Genomic DNA, 22,598 nt, shown 5'->3' with positions numbered 1-22,598 from the left:
TTTTCTAGTGCTCAATTTAATTCCTGATTATCACCTTTAAATGCAAATGTCTATGTCTTTCTGGTACCAATAATTTGCAAGTTAACCTTAAGTGTCTCTCTTAGATGATTGTTTTATATACAGCTATTGGTTGCAAACAAATATGTCATAGCTTCAAGGGGTTATATACCTATATGAATGCATTGTTGCTAGAAAATTGCTATGTGTGCGCTCAAAAAGATTTTTAAATATGCAATTTCACTTTTAATAATTTACAAAAAAAATCTAGACTTGATAAAGCTTAATATGTATCATATAAAACAATGAAAGTTACATCAACTTGAAGGGGAAAGATCTGCCTATTATTTGACCAGGAGGGGAAAAATTTTTCTCCCTTCTTGAGAGCCCCTTAGCAACCAAGGGGAAATACCAATTTTGAAAATCATTCATGGGTAAAAATCAACTTCAAGAAATTCAACAGAATATTTTAATTTTGAGAGAAATATAAAATGATCAGTTCAACTTAAATAAAGAACAGGAAGTGTAAGTTTTTATTTTTTTAATGAAAATAAATATAATGTAAAATATATACTTCAGGTTAAAGTATGATCAGTTAAGCTAGAATAAAGACAAAGAGACAGAAAAGTAAGAGAGAGAGAGGAGGACACAAGAATAGGAGCACGAGAGAGATGGGAAAGGAAGACAGAGCATCAAAATGATGAAAAAGGGAGAGATTAAGGTAAAAAGTTTTTCACCTTTCAGCCTGATTTTAAGTAAGTGCTTTCAGCAAATGTTTTTAGCTCAGAGTAATTAGCCACGTGTCTTACAATTAAAGGAAATTATTTAAATTATTTAAAATCTTACCTGGAATAAGATGTAGTATAAACTATATCAGTTGCTACTATTTAAAAATTATCTTAAAATTTTATGTATGGTAAAAATATACTTTTTTGGTATATAGTTTTGACATGTATATAATTTCATGTAACTACCACCACAATCAGTATACAGAAGAACTCCATCATGCCAAAAAAACTCCTTTTTGCTCTCCCTTTAGCCAAACCCTTCCCTCATCCCAACTCTTGGTAACCGTTGATCTGTTCTCTGTTTCTATAGTTTTACCTTTTCCAGAATGTCGTATACCATAAAAGGAATCAGAGTATGCAACTCTTTGAGACTAGCTTTCTTCACTTAGCATACTGTCACTGACATTCATTCATATAGTTGCGTGTATCTGTGGTTCATTCCTTTTAAATGCTGAATAGTATTTCATTATATGAATATACTGCAGCTTGTTTATTCCTTCTCTTATTCAAGGAGATTCAGGTTGTTTCCGGCATTTGATATTTATGAATAGAGCTGCTATTAACATTCTCCCATAGGTTTTGGGTAAACATACGATTTCTGGGTCACATGGTATGTGTATATTTAACTTTAAAAAACATTTCCAAACTGTTTTATCAGATGGCTGTACCATTTTGTCTTCCCACTGGCAACATATAAGGGTTCTAGTTCTTTATCATTCTTGTCAGTGTTTGGTATTGTCAGTTTTATTATTATTTTTTTAATTTTAGCCATTTTATTAGGTGTATAGTGGTCTCATGGTTTTAATTTGCATTTTACTAATGGTAAATGATGTTGAACATTTTTTCATGTGCTTATTTGACATCTCTGTGTCATTTTTGGTGAAATATCTGTTCAGTTTATACCACCAGTTTTTAAAATTAGGTGGGTTGAGTTTTGAGAGTTCTTTGCATATTTTTGGTACAAGTCCTTTGTTAAATATGATCTTTACAAATATTTTCCCCTGTTTATAGCTCATTTTTTCACTCTTAATATTGTCTTTCACTGAAAAAAGTTCTTCAATTTGAGTAGAGTGAGATTCATCAAAAATTTTAAATGGACTGTGCTTTTGATGTTATATCTAAGATGCTTTGCCTAACCCAAAATTATGAGGATTTTTCTCCTGTTTTTTTTTAAATGTTTCATAGTTTTATGTTTTATATTTAGATATATGTCCATTCTGAGTTAATTTTTTTAATTGAGATATAATTGATATTATATTAGTTTGAGGTGTACAAAACAATGATTCTGTATTTGTATGTAATCTTGTGGTAATCATTTTGCAATATATACGTATATCAAATTATCACATTGTATACCTTAAACTTAACTTATACAATATGTCAGTTAATCTCAATAATGTGGTGGGGTGGGGAAGATATTAAAAGGCCCTCCTCACAAGTAGAAATGAACAAACAGGAAAAGTCTAATCACTAAAAAAATCAGTAGAACTATTTCTATGAGTAGAAATCTGAGTTGGGATTGTTGCAGAGTCAGGGTTATTATAGTGTAATATCATTTGACAGAGTGATAAGATGTTCCTCCCTCAGACGAGTGTCATAGAGACGCAATAGTTCCAATCAGGTCTCCAGGCAGCCAGGAACTTTACAAGAACCATTTCTGATTCTGTCATTCATGCCCCCATATTTATTTTTTAAATTAGGGAATATACAAAAATATGTAAGATTCAGAAAACAAAAATGTCTTGATAGGAAGAATATAAATTTTAAAACAAGTTAGTTCTCTTTTATCAGGAAAGCAAGTCAAGATTAAGTGGAATGAATGGTTGGAAGCCCAGAAGTAGTCCTTTTAAGATGAAATGAAATCGTTAGAACTATCTTATGCTCACTTCTACCAAGTTCCATTGTTAGATGACATGTAAAAAGAGGTCCTAGAGCCTTGGAAAAGGAGAAATCTAAGTTGCTATTAGGAAAATAATGTTACAGCCAAGAGGGAGATTATCAAATTGGAATCTTTACGCGTGGTTTCCCATCCCACCACATTCCAAGAAAGAATTTTTAGTCATTATGGGGTATGATGCAAGAAGCCCTTTGTTTTTTTTTTAAGCACATGAAGACCATGAAAAAATACAGCAATTAGTATTTTGTGTCCTTAGCTGATAATGCTGCTCCTCTGGGAGTTCCACTTGGGTTGGCCAGGCCCAGTTCATCCAGACTGAGGTATAACATTGGTTTATATAGCATACAAATGGATTTAACTTAATAAGTGGCGATTATTGAGCATCTACTCTGTGCTCAGGTTCTAAGATAAGACAATCGATAGGCTTTCTTCACCTGTTCTTCTAAAGACTAGTATGAAGAAATACCTGCCTGTTTGTCAGATTTATTAAATCTGGGAATTTGAATTTGTGGGCTTTCTCGGAAACTCCCCATCTATTCGTAGAGATGCATTTCCTTCCCTCATAGAGAGCATTTCCTTCTCTGTAGAGAGCATTTAGAAGTGGCCATCATCTTACAACTGTAGCTGTCAGAAACTTTGGTGTTTAGTCTATGTCCTTATAGAGTCTGTGAGAAGTAATCAGAGGAAAGTAAGCATCTTGCCTCCCTTATTCCCATTTAAAAATGAGATATAAGAAAATTAAACAGTTATTCACTAACAGAAGAATGAAATATAAATATTTCTCTTGACCTAGAATTGGTGGGATCAGGAGGGTAGAAGGGTGGGGTTTTCAGAGTTAAAACAATAGACAAAATCATAAAGAGAAAAGTTAATGATTTTGATTAGTAAGAATGAAAAACCTGTGCAAGTCAGATGCCATAAAACAAATTAAAAGGCAAATGACAAATTAGGAAAAATGGCAAGAGGTTGACAACCTTGTAATATGAAGAGCTTTTATAAAACAACAAGAAAAAGTTAAAGATCTCAGTACCAAAATGAACAAAGCATATGAACAGATAAATCACTAATGAAATTAAATGATCAATAAATTTTGTATTGTTAATAAAAAGTGAAAATTAAATATTCTTTTTTTCTCCCATTAAATTGTCCAGGATGGGGGAAAAAAAGAGTATTCTTTGCTGTCAAGGTAAGGTAAAAAAAGCACTCTTTCTTTAAGATAAGATATAACTTATATGTCATAAAATTCAACATTTTCTAATTCAATGGATTTTAATATATTTAAAAAGTTGTACAACCATCACCACTAACTCTAGAACATTTTTATAATCACAAAGAGAAATCCCATATCTATTAGAATAGCTCCCATTACCCCTCCTGGCTTTCTGTCTTAGGGATTTGCCCAATCTGAATATTTCATATATATGGAGTTATACAATATGTGGCCATTTGTGCATGGCTGCTTTCACTAAGCATGGTGTTTTCAAGGTTCATTCATATTGCAGCATGCAACACTTCATTCCTTTTTATGGACAAGTAATATTCCATTGCATGGATAATATACCACATTTTCTTTTTCCATTCATCAGTTGGTGGACATTTAGGTTGTTTCCACTTTTTGGCTATTATGAATAATGCTGCTATGAATATTCATGTACAAGTTCGTGTATGTGTGTGTGTGTGTACGTTTTTAATTTTCTTGGGTATATACCTAGTAGTGGAATACTAGGTTATATGGCAATTGTTTAACTCCTTGAAGAACTGCCAGGCTGTTTTCCAAAGTGGCTACAGCATTTTACATACCCACCAGCAATATATGAGGATTTTAATTTTTCCACAATCTTGTACACACTTGTTATGGTTTGCCTTTTTGATTATAGCTATCTTAGTGTGTGTGAAGTGATAACTCCTTATGGTTTTGATTTGCATTTCCCTAATAACTTTTATGTTGACCACCTTTTCATGTGTTTATTAGACATTTGTAGATCTTATTTGGAGAAATGTCTATTCGGCTCCTTTGCACATTTTACAATTAGATTGTTTTTTTATTATTGCATTGTATTTTTTATATATTCTGGATACATACAAGACCCTTATCAGATATGATTTGCATATAATTTCTTCCACTCTGTGGGTTGTCTTTTTCCTTTCTTGATAATATCCTTTGATGTACAAAAGTTTTTAATTTTGATGAAGTCCAATTTATCTATTTTTCTTTTGTGCTTGGGCCTTTGGTGTCATATAAAAATCCATTGTTAAATCCAAGGTCGTGTAGATTTATCCTTATGTTTTCTTGTAAGAGTTTTATTGTTTAGCTCATATATTTAGGTCATTGATTTATTTTGATTAATTAAGGTAGGAAGGAGTCCATCTTAACTTTGTTTTTTTTTTTTAAGCACATGGAGATCCAGTTGTCCCAGCACCATTTGTTAAAGAGACTATTCTTTCTCTATTAAATGGACTTGACACCTTTGTCAAAAAAATCAACTGGCCATAGATGTATGGGTTTACTTCTGGACTCTCAATTCTATTCCACTGGTCTATATGACTATCCTTATGCCAGCACCACTGTTTTGATTACTGTAGCTTTTAGTAAGTCTCGAGTCTTGATTTTGTTCTTCTTTTTCAGTTATTTTGGCTATTCTAGACCCCTTGTAATTCCACATGAATTTGAGGATCAGCTTTTCTATTTCTCAAAAAAAGGCTCTGGAATTTTGATAAGGATTATATTGAATTTGTAGGTCACTTTGGATAATATTAATATCTTAACAACATGAAGTCTTCCTATCTTTCCTTTTATTTAATTTCTTTCAGTAGTTTTGTAATTTTAAGTGTACAAGTCCTTCACCTTCTTGTTAAATTTATTCCTAAATATTTTATTCCTTTGGATGATGTTATAAATGGAATTGTCATTGTAATTTCTTTTTTTGGATTGTTTATTGCTAGTGCGTAGAAACAACTGATTTTTTATGTTGATCTTGTACCCTGAAACTTTGCTGAATTTTCTTATTAGCTTTAGTAGTGGGGTGTGTGTGTATGTGTGTATTCTTTAGAAATATATACATATGTAGTATTATTATAATATATAATAAATTATAATTTTTATATTTCATAATTATAATTACATTCCACATATTTACATATGTAAGTATTAATTATACATCATAACATATAATATAATATATAATTATATTATTGTATGTTATATATGTAATCCTAAAAAATCTGTATAGTATCATATCATTTATAAAGAGATAGTTTTACTTCTTCCTTTACAATGTGAATGCTTTTTATTTCTTTTTCTTGACTAATTGATCAGGTTACAACTTCCAGTAGAATGTTGAGTAGCTCTTGTGAAAAGGGCATCCATGTCTTGCTCCTGATCTTCAGGGGAAAGCTTTCAGAATTTCACCATTAAGTATGATGTTAGCTGTGAGTTTTTCATAAAGTTACTGTATTACACTGAGAAATTTCATTCATATTCCTAGTTTTCTGAGTGTTTTTATCATGAGAGGTGTTAGATTTTGTCAAATTCCTTTTCAGTGTTAGTTATGATCACGTGGTTTTCCCCTTGTTCTATTAATGTGTTTTGTTTCATAGATTATCTACTATTGAACTATTCCTGAGATAAGTCCCACTTGGGGATGGTGTATAATCCTTTTAATATGCTATTGTATTTGGTTTGCTTGTATTTTATTGAGGATTTTTGCATCTACCAACTACACAAACAACCCCATCCAAGGCTACTAAAGTTCTTGTCATCTTTAGATCTAAAGGTTCTCTTTAGTTGTTGTTAAATGACACTGGCCATTACTTCCTTTGAGATTTAAATGTTATTATTGATGCCTTTCTTCTTGGTTTTGGAGGCACTATGCCCTCCTGGGTTTTCTCTCATTTGCAGGTACTCCTCTATCTCCATATGAGAGCTTCCTCTGATCATCCTTTAAGTTTTAGTATTTCTCAGGAATCCTTTGGAAGATCTGAGTGACCTAATCTACATCCAAACTTCATGATCCTTTATAAGACAGCAGCTCTTAAGTCAGTGTCCCTAGATAAGGCCACTCCTCTGATCTAGATTTGGAACCACCTCCTGAATAGCACTTCTGGAATGTCCTACAGGTAGTGCAATACCCAACAGGACTCACAAGACTTTCATGTTCTGGCCTTTGTTTACCTTTGCAGGGACTGGAAAAGTCGTTCAGGGACTTTTTGATCTTAAGAAAAGAAGTGCAGCTTTGCATTCAGTTCAGTTCATTTGCATCCCAGTTATACTGGGATTCCTAGCTCTCTGCGCTTGAACAAATTCCTTAGCTACTTCCTTGTGTTTCTGTTGTCTCCTTTGTAAAGTGATAATATTTGGTGTGAAGATTATTAAGAGGACCCATATTAAGTTCTAAATAAACTGCAGTTATTTAGTAATAGTTTTGGCTGAACACGAAGGGATGACATAAAAGGAATGTACAATACTAAGTTGTCTATTTCTCCTGATACTTGTGCTTCCATCTGTTTCAATGCTGGGTGGGGACTTGAGTAGCAGATACCAAATGAGGAAGAGTGGAGCCTTGCTCTAATAATCGTATTGGGTCCAATCTGGGGATTTATCACAGAAACAAGATCTTTTTATTTTAATAATTAAGCACCTTTGGGTTAGTGATCCAAAATTGGACGTTATTTTGCTGTATAGAAAACTGTATTTGTTAGTGGCCTTAAGGTGACCGTCCACCAATTTTCATTCAAATACTTGTAGTTTTCTATTCCCTCTGTCTTTATGCTTCAAATCCTGGCTTTACCATTCATGAAACAGAATGGAAAATATATCTATTAAAAATCAGATTAGAATTTGTTAAAAGAGAAAGCTTGGAAGTCATTGTATTTAAGTGCTTTTTAGTGATGCTTTGGAATTGGTAAAAACAAAATTCAATCAAGTAAATTTGAAGATCTAAATGGCTTTATTATGCAATATGTTAATCGAGCAGCATCTCATCTAGCAACTAGAAGAGCACTCCAAGGAGATGTATACATTGGAAGGTTTTTATAGGCAGAAAGAGGGTGAGACTAAGAAGTTAAGTCACCTTCCCTTAGGAGAAGGTGGTCTTATCAGGCAGGTTTTTATAGGAAGCAGGGGCAAGGGAGCTCTTAGTGAAAGAAAAGAATAGGTTAATTTTGGGCCATGACATTTTTTTCTCTGTGGGGGAAGAGAACAGAGAAGAGTTTTGATCACACAGATTGCTTTTTCTTTTTGGGGGGTAGGGAGGAGTCGGGCATGGTGAGGGCACACATGATAGACTACTGGTGCTTGACCAAAAAAATTCTATGCTGGTTGATTAAGATTATGTTTCTGGGAGAGATTGAAACTGCAATTAAATCTAGGTTTGGTATGATGGACTTTTAGCACAAGCGATGCCATTTGGGGTCTGTGGGTTTTTTCTTTAACAAAATAATAAATTGCTTAAAGTATCGATAAGACACCCATCAACGAAATATTTATACATTTTATATTTAAAAATAGTAGATTCGGTACTCAGTTGTTAAGGCTATGATTTTATACCTTTCAATCAAGATCAAAGGAATTTTAAAGGATAAATAAGGCATTGCAATGGAAAACTTACTGTCTTCCTGAGACTCACTTTAAAAACTGGGTGCCTATTTTATGCGATTTCTTTGATAATTTACTTTAAAATGACTTAGAAATCAGTTGGACTTAATTTTCCTTTCAAATGAACTTCTTTTCCCAGTCCTTCAACTTAAGGATACCCTAACTTTGGGTGCAATTATTGTATTCAAGTTTTAGTAACCTCATTCATTCGTAAATTGTAAGTGGAAGAAAAGTAGGTATTATGTAAGTTCTATCTCCACTCGTATGCTTTTGATGCAGACAATGATTTTGAAGTGCCGGTTCTCAGATTCACAAGCCCGTCAGCGTTTGAAGAGTTAAATACCGGCCGGCTTCAGTCCACAGCCCAGGAGGCGCCCGGGGCCTCGGACAAACCCTGCGGGCGGACGTGCCCGGGAGAGGCCCGCGCGCCCGGCTCCGCCCGAGGGGCGGCGCCCGCCCGGCTGCCCGCGGCCCGCCCCCCGCGAGCGCCCGGGCCGCGCGTCTGCGCCCGGCACCCCCGCGGCCGCCGCGGTAGTTTCTCCTGGTGATGCAAACACTCACTTCCCGCATCCACTTCCCACAGGGCCCGCGGAGCCGGCGGGGGCCGCGCGCGCCGAGGAGCCGTGCGCCATGGGCAACATCCAGAAGAAGCTGACGGGCAAAAGTGAGGACGGCAAGAGGCCGGAGAGGGGCGCACCGCGGCGGGGCCGGGCGCCGGGGGCCGGCGCGAACAAGCGGGGACGCCCGCGGGCCCTGGCGACGGCCGGCGGGGCCAACGGGCACCCGCGCGGCGGGCGGGGCGCCGGGGACCCCGCCGCGGCAGACGCGTCCCCCGGGCCCGGCGCGCCGCCGCCCGGCCCCGCTGCCGGCCCCGCTGGCCTTAAGAGCCAAGGCAACGAGCTGTTCAAAAGCGGGCAGTTCGCCGAGGCGGCGCTCAAGTACTCGGCCGCGGTAGCACAGCTGGAGCCAGCAGGTAGGCGAGCTGCGCCCCGCGGGTTCCTCGGATGCCTGGGCTGCGGCTCTCGGGACCCAAAGAGGCCACCTCCTGAATGACAGGCACTTACGTCTGTACATTCCTTCCTGGTGACCGAGGGGTGTGTGACGGGATCTGCGCGAGCAGCCTGCCTCGGAATGTGTAGCATGTGCCCAGGCGAGGCGGGTTTGTCCCCTCGCGGGCTTTCCCGCTGTGGCCATTGCAGGCACACACGGCTCCTCGGAGCTCCGCGTTATTAGCAGGATGTAGGGCTGCAGTGCCGCTGGAGACCTCAGTCGTCTTGAAATTCTGGTGAAATTGATTTTGCTAATGGATTTTAATTGTATTTAATTAAATGTGATTTTAGGAAGTGGAAGTGCGGATGATCTAAGTATCTTATATTCAAATAGAGCAGCATGTTACCTAAAGGAAGGAAACTGCAGTGGCTGCATTCAAGATTGTAACAGGTAAACTGCCGTTTTCAGTTTTGTCAAGAGATTGTTATGTCAGTGTGCTGAGTACAGTATTTACTGTCCTCCTAGGTTTTCTGCATGAGTCTTAATTTCTTAAGGCAGTTTTAAGGTATGTTAACTAATACAAAAAAGTCAAATTCTTTTTCACATATGAAAATAGTTATAGAAGATTGTGCAAACTTTCCATTTCCACTGCTACCACTTTAATTCATGCTCTTTCTATATCAATCCTAGACTACTGGAGAAGTCGTCTAACCACTCTCTGCCTCCTTCAATCCACTGTGGCATCGGAATAACTTTTCCTCAAGCACTGTTTTGTTCAGACTGTTTCAAACAGGTGTTTACTTACTCAGTTTTGTCTTCCAGATAATTATAAATTCCTGTCGCCATGTTGCCCCCAAAACAAGTTTTCTGCTCTTATGTGGTCCACTGTAATATGCTCTGCACGCCTTTGCTTCTGAAATCCCTGCTCAGCTGCCCGCTCCGCTCGCCTGCCTGGTCACCTTCAGACTCCTCCGTCATCTTCACATCTATAACACTTGTACTGTCATTGTGTCATCCACTGCATTGGATTTTAAGCTCTGTGAGATCAGGAACCATGTTTTTATACAACTTTGCATCTCAAGCACAGTAGTGACCCATGGTACTCAACCATTTATTTACATGCTGAGATAGAGGAACATATTTACACATGAATAATAAGTATTGTTTTCTTTTACCATTAAGTAATAAGCCTGCTTCAGGAGTCCTTTGGAAAGAAGCTACTGTTAGTGCATCTAAAAACTAAAAGTCATTATGTCTTGGTTTTACCTCCACAGTCTTGGTTTACTCCTTTTATCTGGTATAATTATTAGTATCACACCCTTTTCACTCTCAGAAGCCAGAAGCCCTAGTTTGGGCAGTAACTTCTGTGGACACCCTAACTATAAGGCGAACAATTGATTTTTTTCATTGGTGGTATCAGTTTATTGATATGCCTTAAACTTAGTAGGATCTGTGCCGACAGTTTAAAAAGAAGGTTGAGGCACTTGGAATTTTTGCCAGTTTTACATATTTGAATTTTAAATAAATGTTTATGTTCACTCTGTCCAACTTTAGACCCCATCCACTATTGTGCTAGTTCACACTAGCCAGTTGTTACAGTTTCAGGATTTTGAGTTGGTCAAAGTCAAATTGGTAACCTGAAGTCAGCCACGGTTAGAGTACTGATACTGTAAAAATTGGCAAATGCCTCATCAGGAAAGCAGAATGTTAAACATTTACCCTCACCTAAGTAACCAACAAGACTGTGGATTTGCAGAATATCAGACATGTTGTGATTGGCAGCCAAGAACCTGTGAGAGCTAAAAAAAATAATAATAATACTTTTCCTCCCACTGTCTAAGTCCTTCTAGCTGGGCTAATCAAATTAACAGAGACAGATTAATAAGAGAAAATGAAATTTTAATACATGTGCATGGAGAATTCACATAAGCATGAAAATTCCAAAGACAGGTAAAATTGGGTATATATGTTACTTTGGGTAAAAGAGAAGGCAGGAGATGGAATCATAGATTTCAAAAGTGAGAGGAATGTACATGGCAGGTATAAATATTTGGTAGGCAACCAAGAAACAATGAGATACAGGTAGGAAGGGATTTGGTGAACAGGACCCTGCTTGAGGCTGTCCTGTCTACCATGCTTAATTCTTTTGTAGAGCAGGTTTTTCTATCTGAATCTCCTGTGCAGGAAAAGGGGGAGAGTCAAAGGTTTTCTGAGTCTTTTGCTTCTTAATAACCAGCTTAAAAATCAGTATCCCAAAAGGTATAGTTTTTTGGCAAAACTTTGGTTCCCTTCAAACTTTTCAGCTCAAGTGTCTCTGGCTAATACATTACTTTTGTCTTTGGTATTCCTGCAGTGCTCAGGACTCTATTTAAAACCCAGGACCTCCAAGGGCTACTGTAGAAGTGGACTCATTTTGTCCTTAAGTGAGATCATTTCAGGTGGCATTTTCTTGCTAACACTCCTGTTTCAGTGAAGACCCAGGAGGAAGTTAAAGACGGCTTTGGCCACGGTGTCCAGGGAGGCTAGAATGGAAGTTTGTCTTGAGATGGCCTGCTGGGGAGGGGGTGTCCTTAGCTAAGAGTTGTGTTCTAGGCCAAGTACTGAACTCCATAGGGACTGAGTTGTTTTCTTTACCTGGCATATGGATGCCAGCATGAGAGGAATAGGGGGATTTTACTCCAAAGCAGCTCTTCTCAAACTCATTTTAATGCCAGAAAAACCATGATTTGCTATTGCGAACATGTTGAAATATGGGTGTATTTAAATTTGTATGAGCTAGGAATCATTTATTAGCAGAAATATGACTGTTTTCACTTCAAAAGATTGCATACATTTTAAAGGAAGCCTGTTTTTTAATTTTTCGGTTAATTATCTCTGTTCTTTGGAGAATTGTTTTGTGTATGAGCCTTTATTACAATATAACTGATAGCAGGAGTCAAACATTGAAAATGAGAAACTCATGGCAAAATTTAAAAGGGAGCAGGGAACCTATGAAATAACTTTCATTTATTTACCTATGAAAATAACTTTTATGCATTTTGGGGGAAAAGTATTTGATTTTAAGTATATCAACTCTTCAGGCCTACTCTGAAGCACTTCCTCTGAGATGTTTTCCCAGGGGCACATGAAGAGAATTACCGTTGTGAGTGTAAGGAGTGTTTAAGGAGCTCAAGGGGCTCCAGGCGCTGGCCCTCTCCTCACTTCTATTTTAGGCTTCCAGGTGAAACATGAAATGGGGTTATGATGCCTAAGCAAATGTTTAAAAGCTTTATTCTAGAAATTCCTTTCTGGTTCTTATCATTGTTTATCAGCTAAAAAAAAACTCTTTCATCCATTAGAGCAGATGTCTCCAACCCCTGGTCTGCAGACTGGTTCTAAGCAAAAGGTGAGTGGCAGGCGAGAGAGCGAAGCTTCATCTCTGTTTGCAGCCGCTCCCCAGCGCTAGCATCACCGCCTCAGCTCCACCTCAGATCATTAGACATTAGATTCTCATAGGAGCACTGGTCCCTGGTGCCAAAAAGGTTGGGGACTGCTGTGTTAGAGAACTTTTTTGGGTTATCTAAACCGCACCAAAAATCTTTCAGTGGCTTTCCACTGAGGGTATTTTGATAGGTTCAGTACAAATGACTGATGCCTAGTAATTCTCTGTTTTGCTCATCTTTGCTACTCTCTGACAGAGTTGAAATTAGAAGACTGTTTAGGGCATAACTGTGTGAACTTGAATAGTTAAGCTTTTGTAAACTCCGGTTTAAAAGTGCTCTGTGTTTTTATGAATGGATGCTTTTTTTTTTTCTTTATTCCTTTGTGGAATTTCCATTTATAAGCCCATATTTATTTTCAGGATTGTGGTTAAAGAGAAAAATATCTTGCATTTACTAGGCTGAGGAGTGCTAAAAATTAGTAGTCTACCATGACGAAGTAAACGCTTGAGCTAAAGCTGACCCAGTTTGCTAAAAATTAAATGCATCATTTCACTCAATTTTAGATTCTGCGCCTACCTCAGGTCCATCTTGAGTGGATTAATAGTATCTGGGTTTTGGAAGTCTGCGGTGAAAGGGTGATAGTCTTGTGGCTGTTCGTGTTGTTAATACCCTATAAGCATTAAACTAAGCTAGATTTAAGTCAGTGGTACAGGTGATAGATTCTGGTGCCCAGAGATCTGTTTTCTAGTGGTTAGGTGTTTTTACTTGATTTTATTTTTATTTTTTATATAACTTACTGGTTACAAAAGTAACATACCTATTATAGGAAAAAATGTGAAACCCAGTACAACACAAAATGAGATTAAAATCACCCATAATCCTAACACCTAGGCAGAGCAAATTGGTTATTTTTCAGAGAAATGAAGCTAATTAAGCTTAGTGACATTTCTAGAACAACTTCTGTGGTGCAGACTACAAGAACACACCCACATGTGCAGTTCAGTGTCTGTACTCTGGAGAATTGTGAAGGGGTGCAAGTGGCCGATGACTCCGAATTTCTTTATTTGTAGTGTTTTCGTATATGTTTGTGGTAGAAAGAATGTAGGCCCTGAAGAGTGCTTCTGTGGCCCTGGTGTGGATCTAGGCACTGCGAATGTAGAGGTGCTCTAGACAGGCAATGCTCTTGCCTTCCCGAAGCTTAAATTCAAAAGAACTGACATGTGGGCAGATTGCTCCATTTGTCTCTCCATTTCCTTACCTGCAAAGTGAACATAATACTTACTTTGCAGGCTGGTTGTGAGATTGGATGAGAAGGTCTGTAGTCACTAGCAAGTAGCAGATGTTCAGTCAGAGCTTTCTCGCCAGATCACTGTAGACAAGAATAGACAGCAGATCTCCAGTAATTTGGGGGGGAAAAATAAAGCAGCCCTTGCTCATGCTTTCCCTGAAGCAAAGTAAGTATCTGACATGTACACTGCTTGTCACATAAGAATTAGCCAGAAGAGCAAACCTGCAGTCCCCAACGTGGACAGCCTGGTGCTTACTTTTTTAGTGAGTTATACAGGAAGTAGGCTCTTCATAGGATCTCTGCACGGAGTCCAGAGATATTTACAGTTTGGGTTAATTTTATGAAAACTAAGAATACAGAAGTTTAATTTATAAATACAATCTTAATTATATGTTTATTTCAGAATATAATGAAGTATATTAAGTAGTGGATTAGCTTTAAACCATTACTTCAAACAAAACCAAGGAACGCAACCTTGAAATGATCTCCAGTGATATTGGAAATACTTCATAGACTAAAAAGTGAAAGATGAAAGTTCATGACTTTCTTCCTTGATTTCCTCTGGTCTATTTTTGAAGCCCTTTGGCAGCAAGTAAATCTTAATAAAGCATATTAGGTTTTAGAGGGCTGATTTTCAAATAGTAATGCAAATTTTTGTGGTTCTGTGCTAAGATGCCTTATTAAATACATATGTGCCAATAAAAACTTTCCTTTTAATTTGTCAGTTAACAAGAATCAGCTGAAAGCCTATTTTGTGCCTGGTGCCATGGTGGGCTTTGTTAGTGTGCAATGTGGGGTGAGGGTACAGGGGGCTGTGAGGGAGTGCGGTGGGGTGGGGGGTGAGGCACACTGCCTGCTGCCAGGGAGCTCAGGCTCAGCGGGGGAAAGAGTGCTTTGGTACTCGTTTAAAAGGAAATAGCCATAGATTTGATTGCTCTGCCATTCTGGATTTGTCTTTCTGCTATGTTGCCAGGTTCCCAAGATGAATTATCAGGTAGGTGTGTATTTGAGAGCCTTGTTTTACAGTATACATTCAGTTAGTGTAAGTTAAAGAGTAATTTTCAAAACAAATGACGTAATATTTTTGTCGTCTTTAGGGCTTTGGAACTTCATCCATTCTCAATCAAACCTCTTCTTCGACGAGCAATGGCCTATGAAACGTTAGAGCAGTATCAGAAAGCTTATGTGGATTATAAAACAGTGTTGCAAATAGACTGCGGAATCCAGATAGCAAATGACAGTATTAACAGGTAACCTGATCTGAGGCAGCTACCTCTGAGGTCTAGATGGAATTAGATTTTTTTTCTTTCTCTCCTTTAAGAAGGATGTCAAAGTACAGATGTGTTCTCAGTTATTTACATGAATGACTGCCCTTTTTTAAAAAAACTGGAACTATGATACATTTAATTTAATTGAGAAAGTAAACTGAGTCATAGAACAATAAGAAGCACTATAACAACCAAGAACAGTCCCATGAAAGTTTTGGACTATTTCTTTGTTTTTAACAGGGCATTTAAAAATATTCATATTTTTGTCATAATCAACGTTATCACTTTATATTGCATTTTTGTTTTTAGACTGTTTTATAAGATATTTAATAAATGGAAATGAGTCTACGGCCCTGCCACCCTGAACGAGCCCAATCTCATCTGATCTTGGAAGCTAAGCAGGGTTGGGCCTGGTTAGTACTTGGATGGGAGACCACCTAGGAAGACCAGGTGCTGTAGGCAAAAAATAAATACATACAAATGAATATTAATAAATATAAATGAATAAGATGTTAATAATAGATGAAGAACTTGTACCCAATTTTCTACTTAAATAGAATATTATAAATTCCTTCATTAATTCAAGATGACAGTTAATCTCAATTTTGTGTTCATATATACCCTTGTTTTTCCATGATTTAAAAAAATTTTTCATATATCACATTTTTGTGACATGAAAATTTGATTAATACACATTGATGTAATGTTTCATAAATTATGTCATAATTTAATTAACTATTATAATATTAGTTTTCACTGTTTTATAATTACGTGTTATTCATCTCTATAAGCCTTTGTTCATATTTTTGAATACCTGGGTTATAAATCTAGAAATTAAGATATTAAAGAATATGTATTTTTTAAGATCTTTGATGCAATGTGCTTAAATCACTTTTCAGAAAAGTTTGTATTGCTTTTCAGCATAGTGCTGTTGTTAACTAGGTGGAATCTTTAATCAGACCACATGAGTTAAAGCCTCAGTTCACCTCTAGCTAACTGTGTGGACAAGTTGTTAATTGCTCTGTGTGCGTTTGTGCGTGTATGTATGTATGTATTTATTGTAAAGTGATGCTAGTAAGTACCTACTTCATAAGGATGTTGTAAATATTTAATGGAGTAGTATAATTTGTATAAATGTGCTGTCTGCAAAAGATTTAGTACAATAACTGCTTGGTAGATATCGGTAACAATGAGTATGCCATATTTAATAGCATACGCTTGTAAACATTAATTTATGTTTTATAAAATGTTCACTGATATTCTAAGTAAAATTATATTCTTATTTCAATTTTTATTTGGTTACTTTTTCATATATTTTTATAGTATTTTGTACACTAAAAATTCATGTCTTTCCCATTGATAGAGGGGTATTTTTTATTCCTGTGAATTTTATTTACCAAGAAATTTATCCTAATTACCAAGAAATTTAACTCTTTTATGCAATAAGTTTGCAGTTCTTCCTCCAAAATGGCAGCCTTCTATCTTTCCATCAAAATCAACTGTTCTCTCTAAGTTAATTTCTATTTCATGATATATTCTGAATTGTCTTCCTATAGTTTTATATTTGTTTCCTGGTCCATTTTCTACTGTTCATTGAATATCCTATTTTATTTTTTGAATATCCTATTTTTTTTATAGCACAGGATATAGGTTTTTTGTGCTGCTCAAAATGCACAGAATTTCATTTTAGTATTTGTAAATGGGGTTTAGTATTTCCTGTGGGGTTAGGAAAGTGTTTTCAGTGATGTCAATCTGTGCCAGTTATCGGACAAGATAAAAAATATAGTGAAAACTGCCATGTTGAATCTTCTTCTATAGAGTTTGCAGATGTTCATTGGTACTACATCTGTCAGTGGCAACATCTGTTGTTTCTCTTCAGGAGAATGGGTGTCTTTATGAGCCTGCTAGGTATTTGTGTTATATGCCCTTTACACAGACACTCAGTAGGATGAATATCAGTTTATGGTGAAATAGCAAAGAATTTGGATCAGATTTATATTATGACATATTTACTCCTTGAGTGAGAATGGGAAGGTAAGAATTCAGACTTCATAGATTGCTTTCAGATGAAATTTGAAAATTACTAGTTGCGTAGCATTTCTAGTTATGTATAATATTTTCTGATCCCATATGCGCAAAGTATAACTTCTTAAGTATTTGTGTTACACTGTGCCCTGTATTGGTCTAGTGTACCATGCCCCACTCCCCACAAAAAAAAGACAAAAAGGGAAAAAAATGATAGTCTCTGTCTAAGCAAACTAGAATATAGGTAAGGGGAAAAACTTAAAACAGATTATCCCCAAGTGTGAAAAGTTATTAGTAAGGGCATCATCATGAGGTCAGGCCACCTTTGTCTGTGGGCTGCAGGTGTTAGAGAGAGAGATTTGAGGTGGTCTTTGAAGGGCACTGGTAGAATCTGAGAAGACCTTGAGCAAAATTGTAGAAAATGAGAATGGCATGTTTTGGATTAATTTATTTTTTAAAGTCATGCCTTACCTCACTCATCACATGGTCTCAGTGCACTTGGGAGAAAGCTGTCGGAAAGATCTGAATGTAGAACTGACAAGCATTCCATGGAGCTTCCACTCTGTGGTCACTCAGAACCTCTGTGATCCCAGCCTATCCGTAAGAAAGGGATATATATTGGTTCTTGGCTCTAGAGTGGAGCTAGATGAAACCTTGGGCATTCACAGCCTCCTTGATCTTGATTGTAAAATCAAGCAGTGTCACCTGGGAGCTCTCTAAGTCATTCGCCCTACTGCATAGCCGTTTCACTGCGTGTCATCTGCTACCTCATATGTGGGTGAAGGCCCTTTCCCCCTTCTTGTCTGGTTAATTCCTCCCGTCCTTTAGGAGAGGATGTGCTTCCTAGGAAAAGACTACCTGATCCACCCATCTCCCCCCACCAGATACATGCACTTCAGGCTTCCTTCCTTGCTGCCTGCAGAACACTGTGCCATTTCTTATTACCCAGCTTCCATATTGTTTGTAAATTCTCTGTCCCTCTCTTTCTGTAATTTTTTTTCTCTCGTTTTACTAGGAGTTCCTTGAGATCAGGAATTGTGTTTTATCCATCTTTAGTTGCAGTGCCTTGCACAGTAGATATCCTCAGTAAAAATGTGTTGCATGAATGCATTCTTTAACAGACTGCATAGTTCACTTCTGTGCTTTGGGGCTCTGCTTTTAATTTGCCCATCCTCTGTCCTGTGGTCTCCGAGATGGTCAGGGAAAATAAGATCTCAACGAGTTAGGGGCTCTTGTGAAACAAAGCGGGAAGACACCTGAAGTATCCGACAGGAGGGGCTTTTTGAAAAGATATTTTAAGAAATGTAGTTCAGCAATAGGCTGAGGGAGAAATACATGGCTGAGAGACCGATTTCTCACATTTCTGAACCTTCTGCATTATAGTTTTTTAAAAAATTGTAGCATAACATAAAATTAGCTATTTTAAAATGTACAGTTTAGTGGCCTTTTAGTACATTCACAATGTTGTAGCACCATCTCTGTCTAGTTCCAAAACATTTCATCACGCCAAAATGAAACTGTCCTCGTTTAAGCCGTCATTCCTCATTCTCCCTCCTCCCAGCCCTTGATGCCATTAATTTGTTTTCTGTGTCTATGGATTTACCTATTCTGAATAGTTGATATAAATGCAATCATAGGATATGTACCTTGTGTTGGGCTTCTTTCACTTGGCATGAGTTTTCAAGGTTCATCCATGTTGTCGCACATATCTGTACTTCCTTTTTATGGGTGAATAATATTCTGCTTCATGGATAATACCACATTTTATTAATCCATTCATCATTTGATGGATATTTGAGTTGTTTCCACGTTTTGACTGCTGTGAGTAGTGCTGCTATGAACATTCCGGTACAGGTTTCTGTTTGCCTGTTTTCAGTTCCTAGAAGTGGAATTGCTCGGTGATTATGGTAATTCTGTTTAATTGTTTGAGGATTGTATTAATACTTTTTATATGTGCTCAAGAGGGTTCTTTACACATATTGACTTTTAAGACATTCATTTTTTTCTAATTGATTCTTGCTGGTATATCATTTTATGATGATGATGATGAGGCGTTGTCAGGTTTTGCTGTATGTATTTTTCTATAAAATACCCATTTTTAAAATTTCACTGTTCCTTTTCATGAATCCCATATTTACTCTTGCTTTTCCATCTAAGCAACAGCAACTTTTTAAAAAATTTAAACAGCTGTGCTTTTTTTGTTTCTGTCTTCCATTAACCATATTCCTCTCTTCCTCTCCAGGAATCTTATATGTTACATTTCCCTGCATATACTTATTTACTTCCTGGCAACACATCATCTCTTTTCAGCTGCTTCTTCCTTCCTATTTGCTGGTAATACAAGTTTTGCTTTAAAATTCTTTTTTCTAAAGCTTTTTTTTTCCCCCCTTCAGTTGTGGGTGGTTGTATATTATTTTTCAGATTTTTTTTACACTAAAATATAATAATTTGCTTATCATAACCACAGATCACTATTGCAATTTCAGATGAAGAAACTGTAGGGAAACTATGTGTCTCTATATAAATATAAAAATTTTTCACACAAAAAGTATTACTGAGCTCTGTAACTCTAATGCATTCTATTAATTACCAGTAAACCTTCAGTCTTGGGGAGCACCTTTTTAAAACCAGATTCATCCCAAAGACATAATTCTGTTTTGTTTTTAAATAAAAGTATGATGTTTTATATGTTTAAAATGATGAGAAAGTGATAATCAGGGATGTTACTCTGAGATTTATGATGACTTTTAATAAATGTCATTAATACAAGGGCCCTTGAAGTAGACTCCAGTATCCTATTTTTTCATCTTTATGCAAAATAAATGGATAATTTTAGAGAAGAAAAAAAATACCAAGTAAGAGTATTACCATATGATTATTAACCACATGTAAATGTTTTAAGAAAAAGCAGTGTTCTGGTTTTAGCAGCCAATCTTGTACGCTTGTTTTTAGTATATAATTTGGCCGTAGAAATTCTAATGTATTGAATAGTCTCAAGAGTAATACATTGTCAATTTAGTAATTATTTTAAATGTTGTGGGTCATTTCTTCTAGGCTTCCCAAATTTTAATTTATATTTTGCTTTTTCAAAAATTAAAATTTTAAACCAATTAGAAATGTCTTAATTTTTTCTTTGATACAAAAAGGATCTAAAGTTACATAGTTTTTGGCAACTTTTAAAAGTCCTTTTGAAGACCATTTATGTGGACAACAAATAGCTCAAGATCGTATGTTTTCTACAGGGAAATACACAAATGTATAGCATTTGTAAATCTTACTTTTTTTTTTTCTTTTGGTAAATCTTACTCTTGATATGACCTTTGGTAATATAAAACACAAATTGCATAATCAATAGAGAAAACTCATTTTTCTCTTTAGAATAACAAAAATTTTAATGGATCTGGATGGTCCAAGCTGGCGGGAGAAGTTGTCACCCATTCCTTCTGTGCCCACTTCAGTGCAATTGCGAGCTTGGCGACCCACAGCAGAGATGCCTCCAGACCAAGTGGGCGATTCCAGCAGCCATCACCAGCCAGGCACCACAGGTAGGGGAAACCTACACTCCTTTCTTCTGAGGGTTATTTCGAGCCTTGTATATTTTCACAGTAAAGCAGAAGAATAAGCATAAACTCAGGCATTAGACCTGGTATTACGTTAAGACCCTGTTCTCCCCCTTTCTAACTTCAGAGTCTTAGAAGTTGCTTCACACCTCCAGCATCCTAGTGTATGTGAAAAGGGGGTAAAATGAATAACTGTCCTGTGGAGTTGTTCTCAGGAATAAATGGAGATATGCATATAAAATATTTAGCACATGCTGACTGTATAAGGTCGTAATAACCTCAGTAGAGGTTAAGTCAGTGTCGTTATTAAGAAAAAAAGCAAGCATATAGTCTTCTACTATACCATGTATTGACAAGGCTAACGTAATAAGAGTGATGTATTCGAAATAAATAAAACCCTACAACATAACTATCTAGCAGGCACTTCCTTCTGCCTTATATCATAGTAGTTACCATATCTGCATTGCTGTCGTACCTACTTCTGCTTTGTGCAGAGTGTTTAATACATGCGACTTCACTCTTTCTGGTTTAAAGCCAGTTGAGCTCCCATTTCTCCTACCTTCTTAGGAACTGCATGTCTGTTCCTGTGCTGAACTTCACCTTGTAGACACCCTGAAGTTCCTGAGCCATAATGTCCTAATGGCTTGTATTAGACCCTCCATTGCCTAGAAAGAAGATGCAGGGAACATCCGCCAAGGCTTTTAGATGATCTAGCAGTCCTAGGAAAGTCATAGAACTCTCTAGTTTCCTCAAGCCCATTATTAACGGAGCCCGGCCAAAAGTGTTTGCTCAGTGAAGGGAAGTTTGTTATAAACAAAGTGCATCTACTGACCATGCCAGAGATTTGTGAGAGCAAATCGTAAGCAGAGGTGTAATCAGCTGTTCCTATTCACCGTGTACTCATTGTTAGTGAGGGTAGATGCCAAAGATTTACCAACATTGGGGGAAGAAAAGTTTGAGGAAAGTTTTTCAGCAAATTGAGGGGAAAATATCCTCTGTAACATTATTTTCGGGCTCATGTATACCAGGATTCCTGAGGAGAGTCATTTGGCCCCCTTGTGTGAGATCTTTTGAAACGCGAAAATTAGGCAGAAATATTCTGCTGTTCAAAATAAAAGATGAAAAATTAACTAATATGTCATACTGTTTGTGCAAAGGGACAAATAAGATTATTATTTTACATTCAGGTTTATACTATATAAATTCACCGCATCAAGATTTTTAGATCATATTTGGGTCAATTTAAAGGTATATTTTAATTTTTAAGTTAAGGATTTTTATTTTCAATCGAATTACTCCATAGGGTTAAGTTACTACATAGATTTAAAACTTTAAATTTTAATACTTGATGTGTGTTAGAAACCTTTGGTTCTAAGTAATAGAAAATCTGTTGACCTAAATTGTAAGGAATGGTTTTGGCTCATGTAACTGGGAGGGCACAGGTAGATCTCTGAAATCGTGCATGGCTCATCAGGGCCCAGGCTCTGGCCAGGAACAGTAGAACCATAGCAGTTTTAGGCTTCATGTCTGCACATATCAGTCCAAATGGTGAGAGACTCCATTGCTTTTGGCAGTATTAATTTAAGAATCAGGAAATATGTTGCCCCAGAGCTGTAGCTTTTTTATCCTGTTGTTCTATTGGCTTGAATTCTGTGGACACTTTTTCTAATGGGTCATGTGACATTCCTGAGCCAATCCCTATGATCTAGAAATGCCATGCCCAGATTGGCTTACGATGTCTGTTCCTGTTCCTCTCAACACAAAGGCCTA

General features: G+C 36.9%; 1 protein-coding gene, 1 long non-coding RNA gene and 1 other non-coding gene across 5 annotated transcripts in view; 2 read left to right on the top strand and 1 right to left on the bottom strand.

The window, feature by feature from the left end:
- The window catches only part of SPAG1 (sperm associated antigen 1), a 58,443-nt gene that overhangs the window by 22,294 nt on the left and 13,551 nt on the right, over window positions 1-22,598 (top strand). For 2 of the 3 annotated variants that reach the window (XM_039854002.1, XM_039854003.1), the window contains exons 11-14: window positions 8,859-9,248; window positions 9,616-9,715; window positions 15,073-15,225; window positions 20,647-20,813. In XM_039854002.1, the coding sequence (XP_039709936.1) occupies window positions 8,859-9,248; window positions 9,616-9,715; window positions 15,073-15,225; window positions 20,647-20,813 (810 nt within the window). The remainder of the gene's footprint in view (window positions 1-8,858; window positions 9,249-9,615; window positions 9,716-15,072; window positions 15,226-20,646; window positions 20,814-22,598) is intronic. The other variant, XM_039854004.1, reaches the window with a different exon arrangement.
- LOC120595691 (uncharacterized) overlaps window positions 13,355-22,598 on the bottom strand; it is a 45,399-nt gene continuing 36,155 nt past the window's right edge. The window contains exons 3-4 of the long non-coding RNA XR_005650938.1: window positions 17,740-17,862; window positions 13,355-14,056 (exon numbers count right to left, since the gene is read on the bottom strand). This is a non-coding gene — a long non-coding RNA (uncharacterized LOC120595691). The remainder of the gene's footprint in view (window positions 14,057-17,739; window positions 17,863-22,598) is intronic.
- Window positions 15,587-15,705, top strand: LOC120595908 (5S ribosomal RNA). Its single transcript, XR_005651026.1, has one exon. It is a non-coding gene; the product is annotated as a 5S ribosomal RNA (ribosomal RNA).

The sequence above is a fragment of the Pteropus medius genome, unplaced genomic scaffold (assembly GCF_902729225.1).
Source record: "Pteropus medius unplaced genomic scaffold, Ma_sr-lr_union100, whole genome shotgun sequence".
Lineage (NCBI taxonomy): Eukaryota > Metazoa > Chordata > Mammalia > Chiroptera > Pteropodidae > Pteropus > Pteropus medius.
This window is presented reverse-complemented; position numbering and strand designations above follow the sequence as displayed.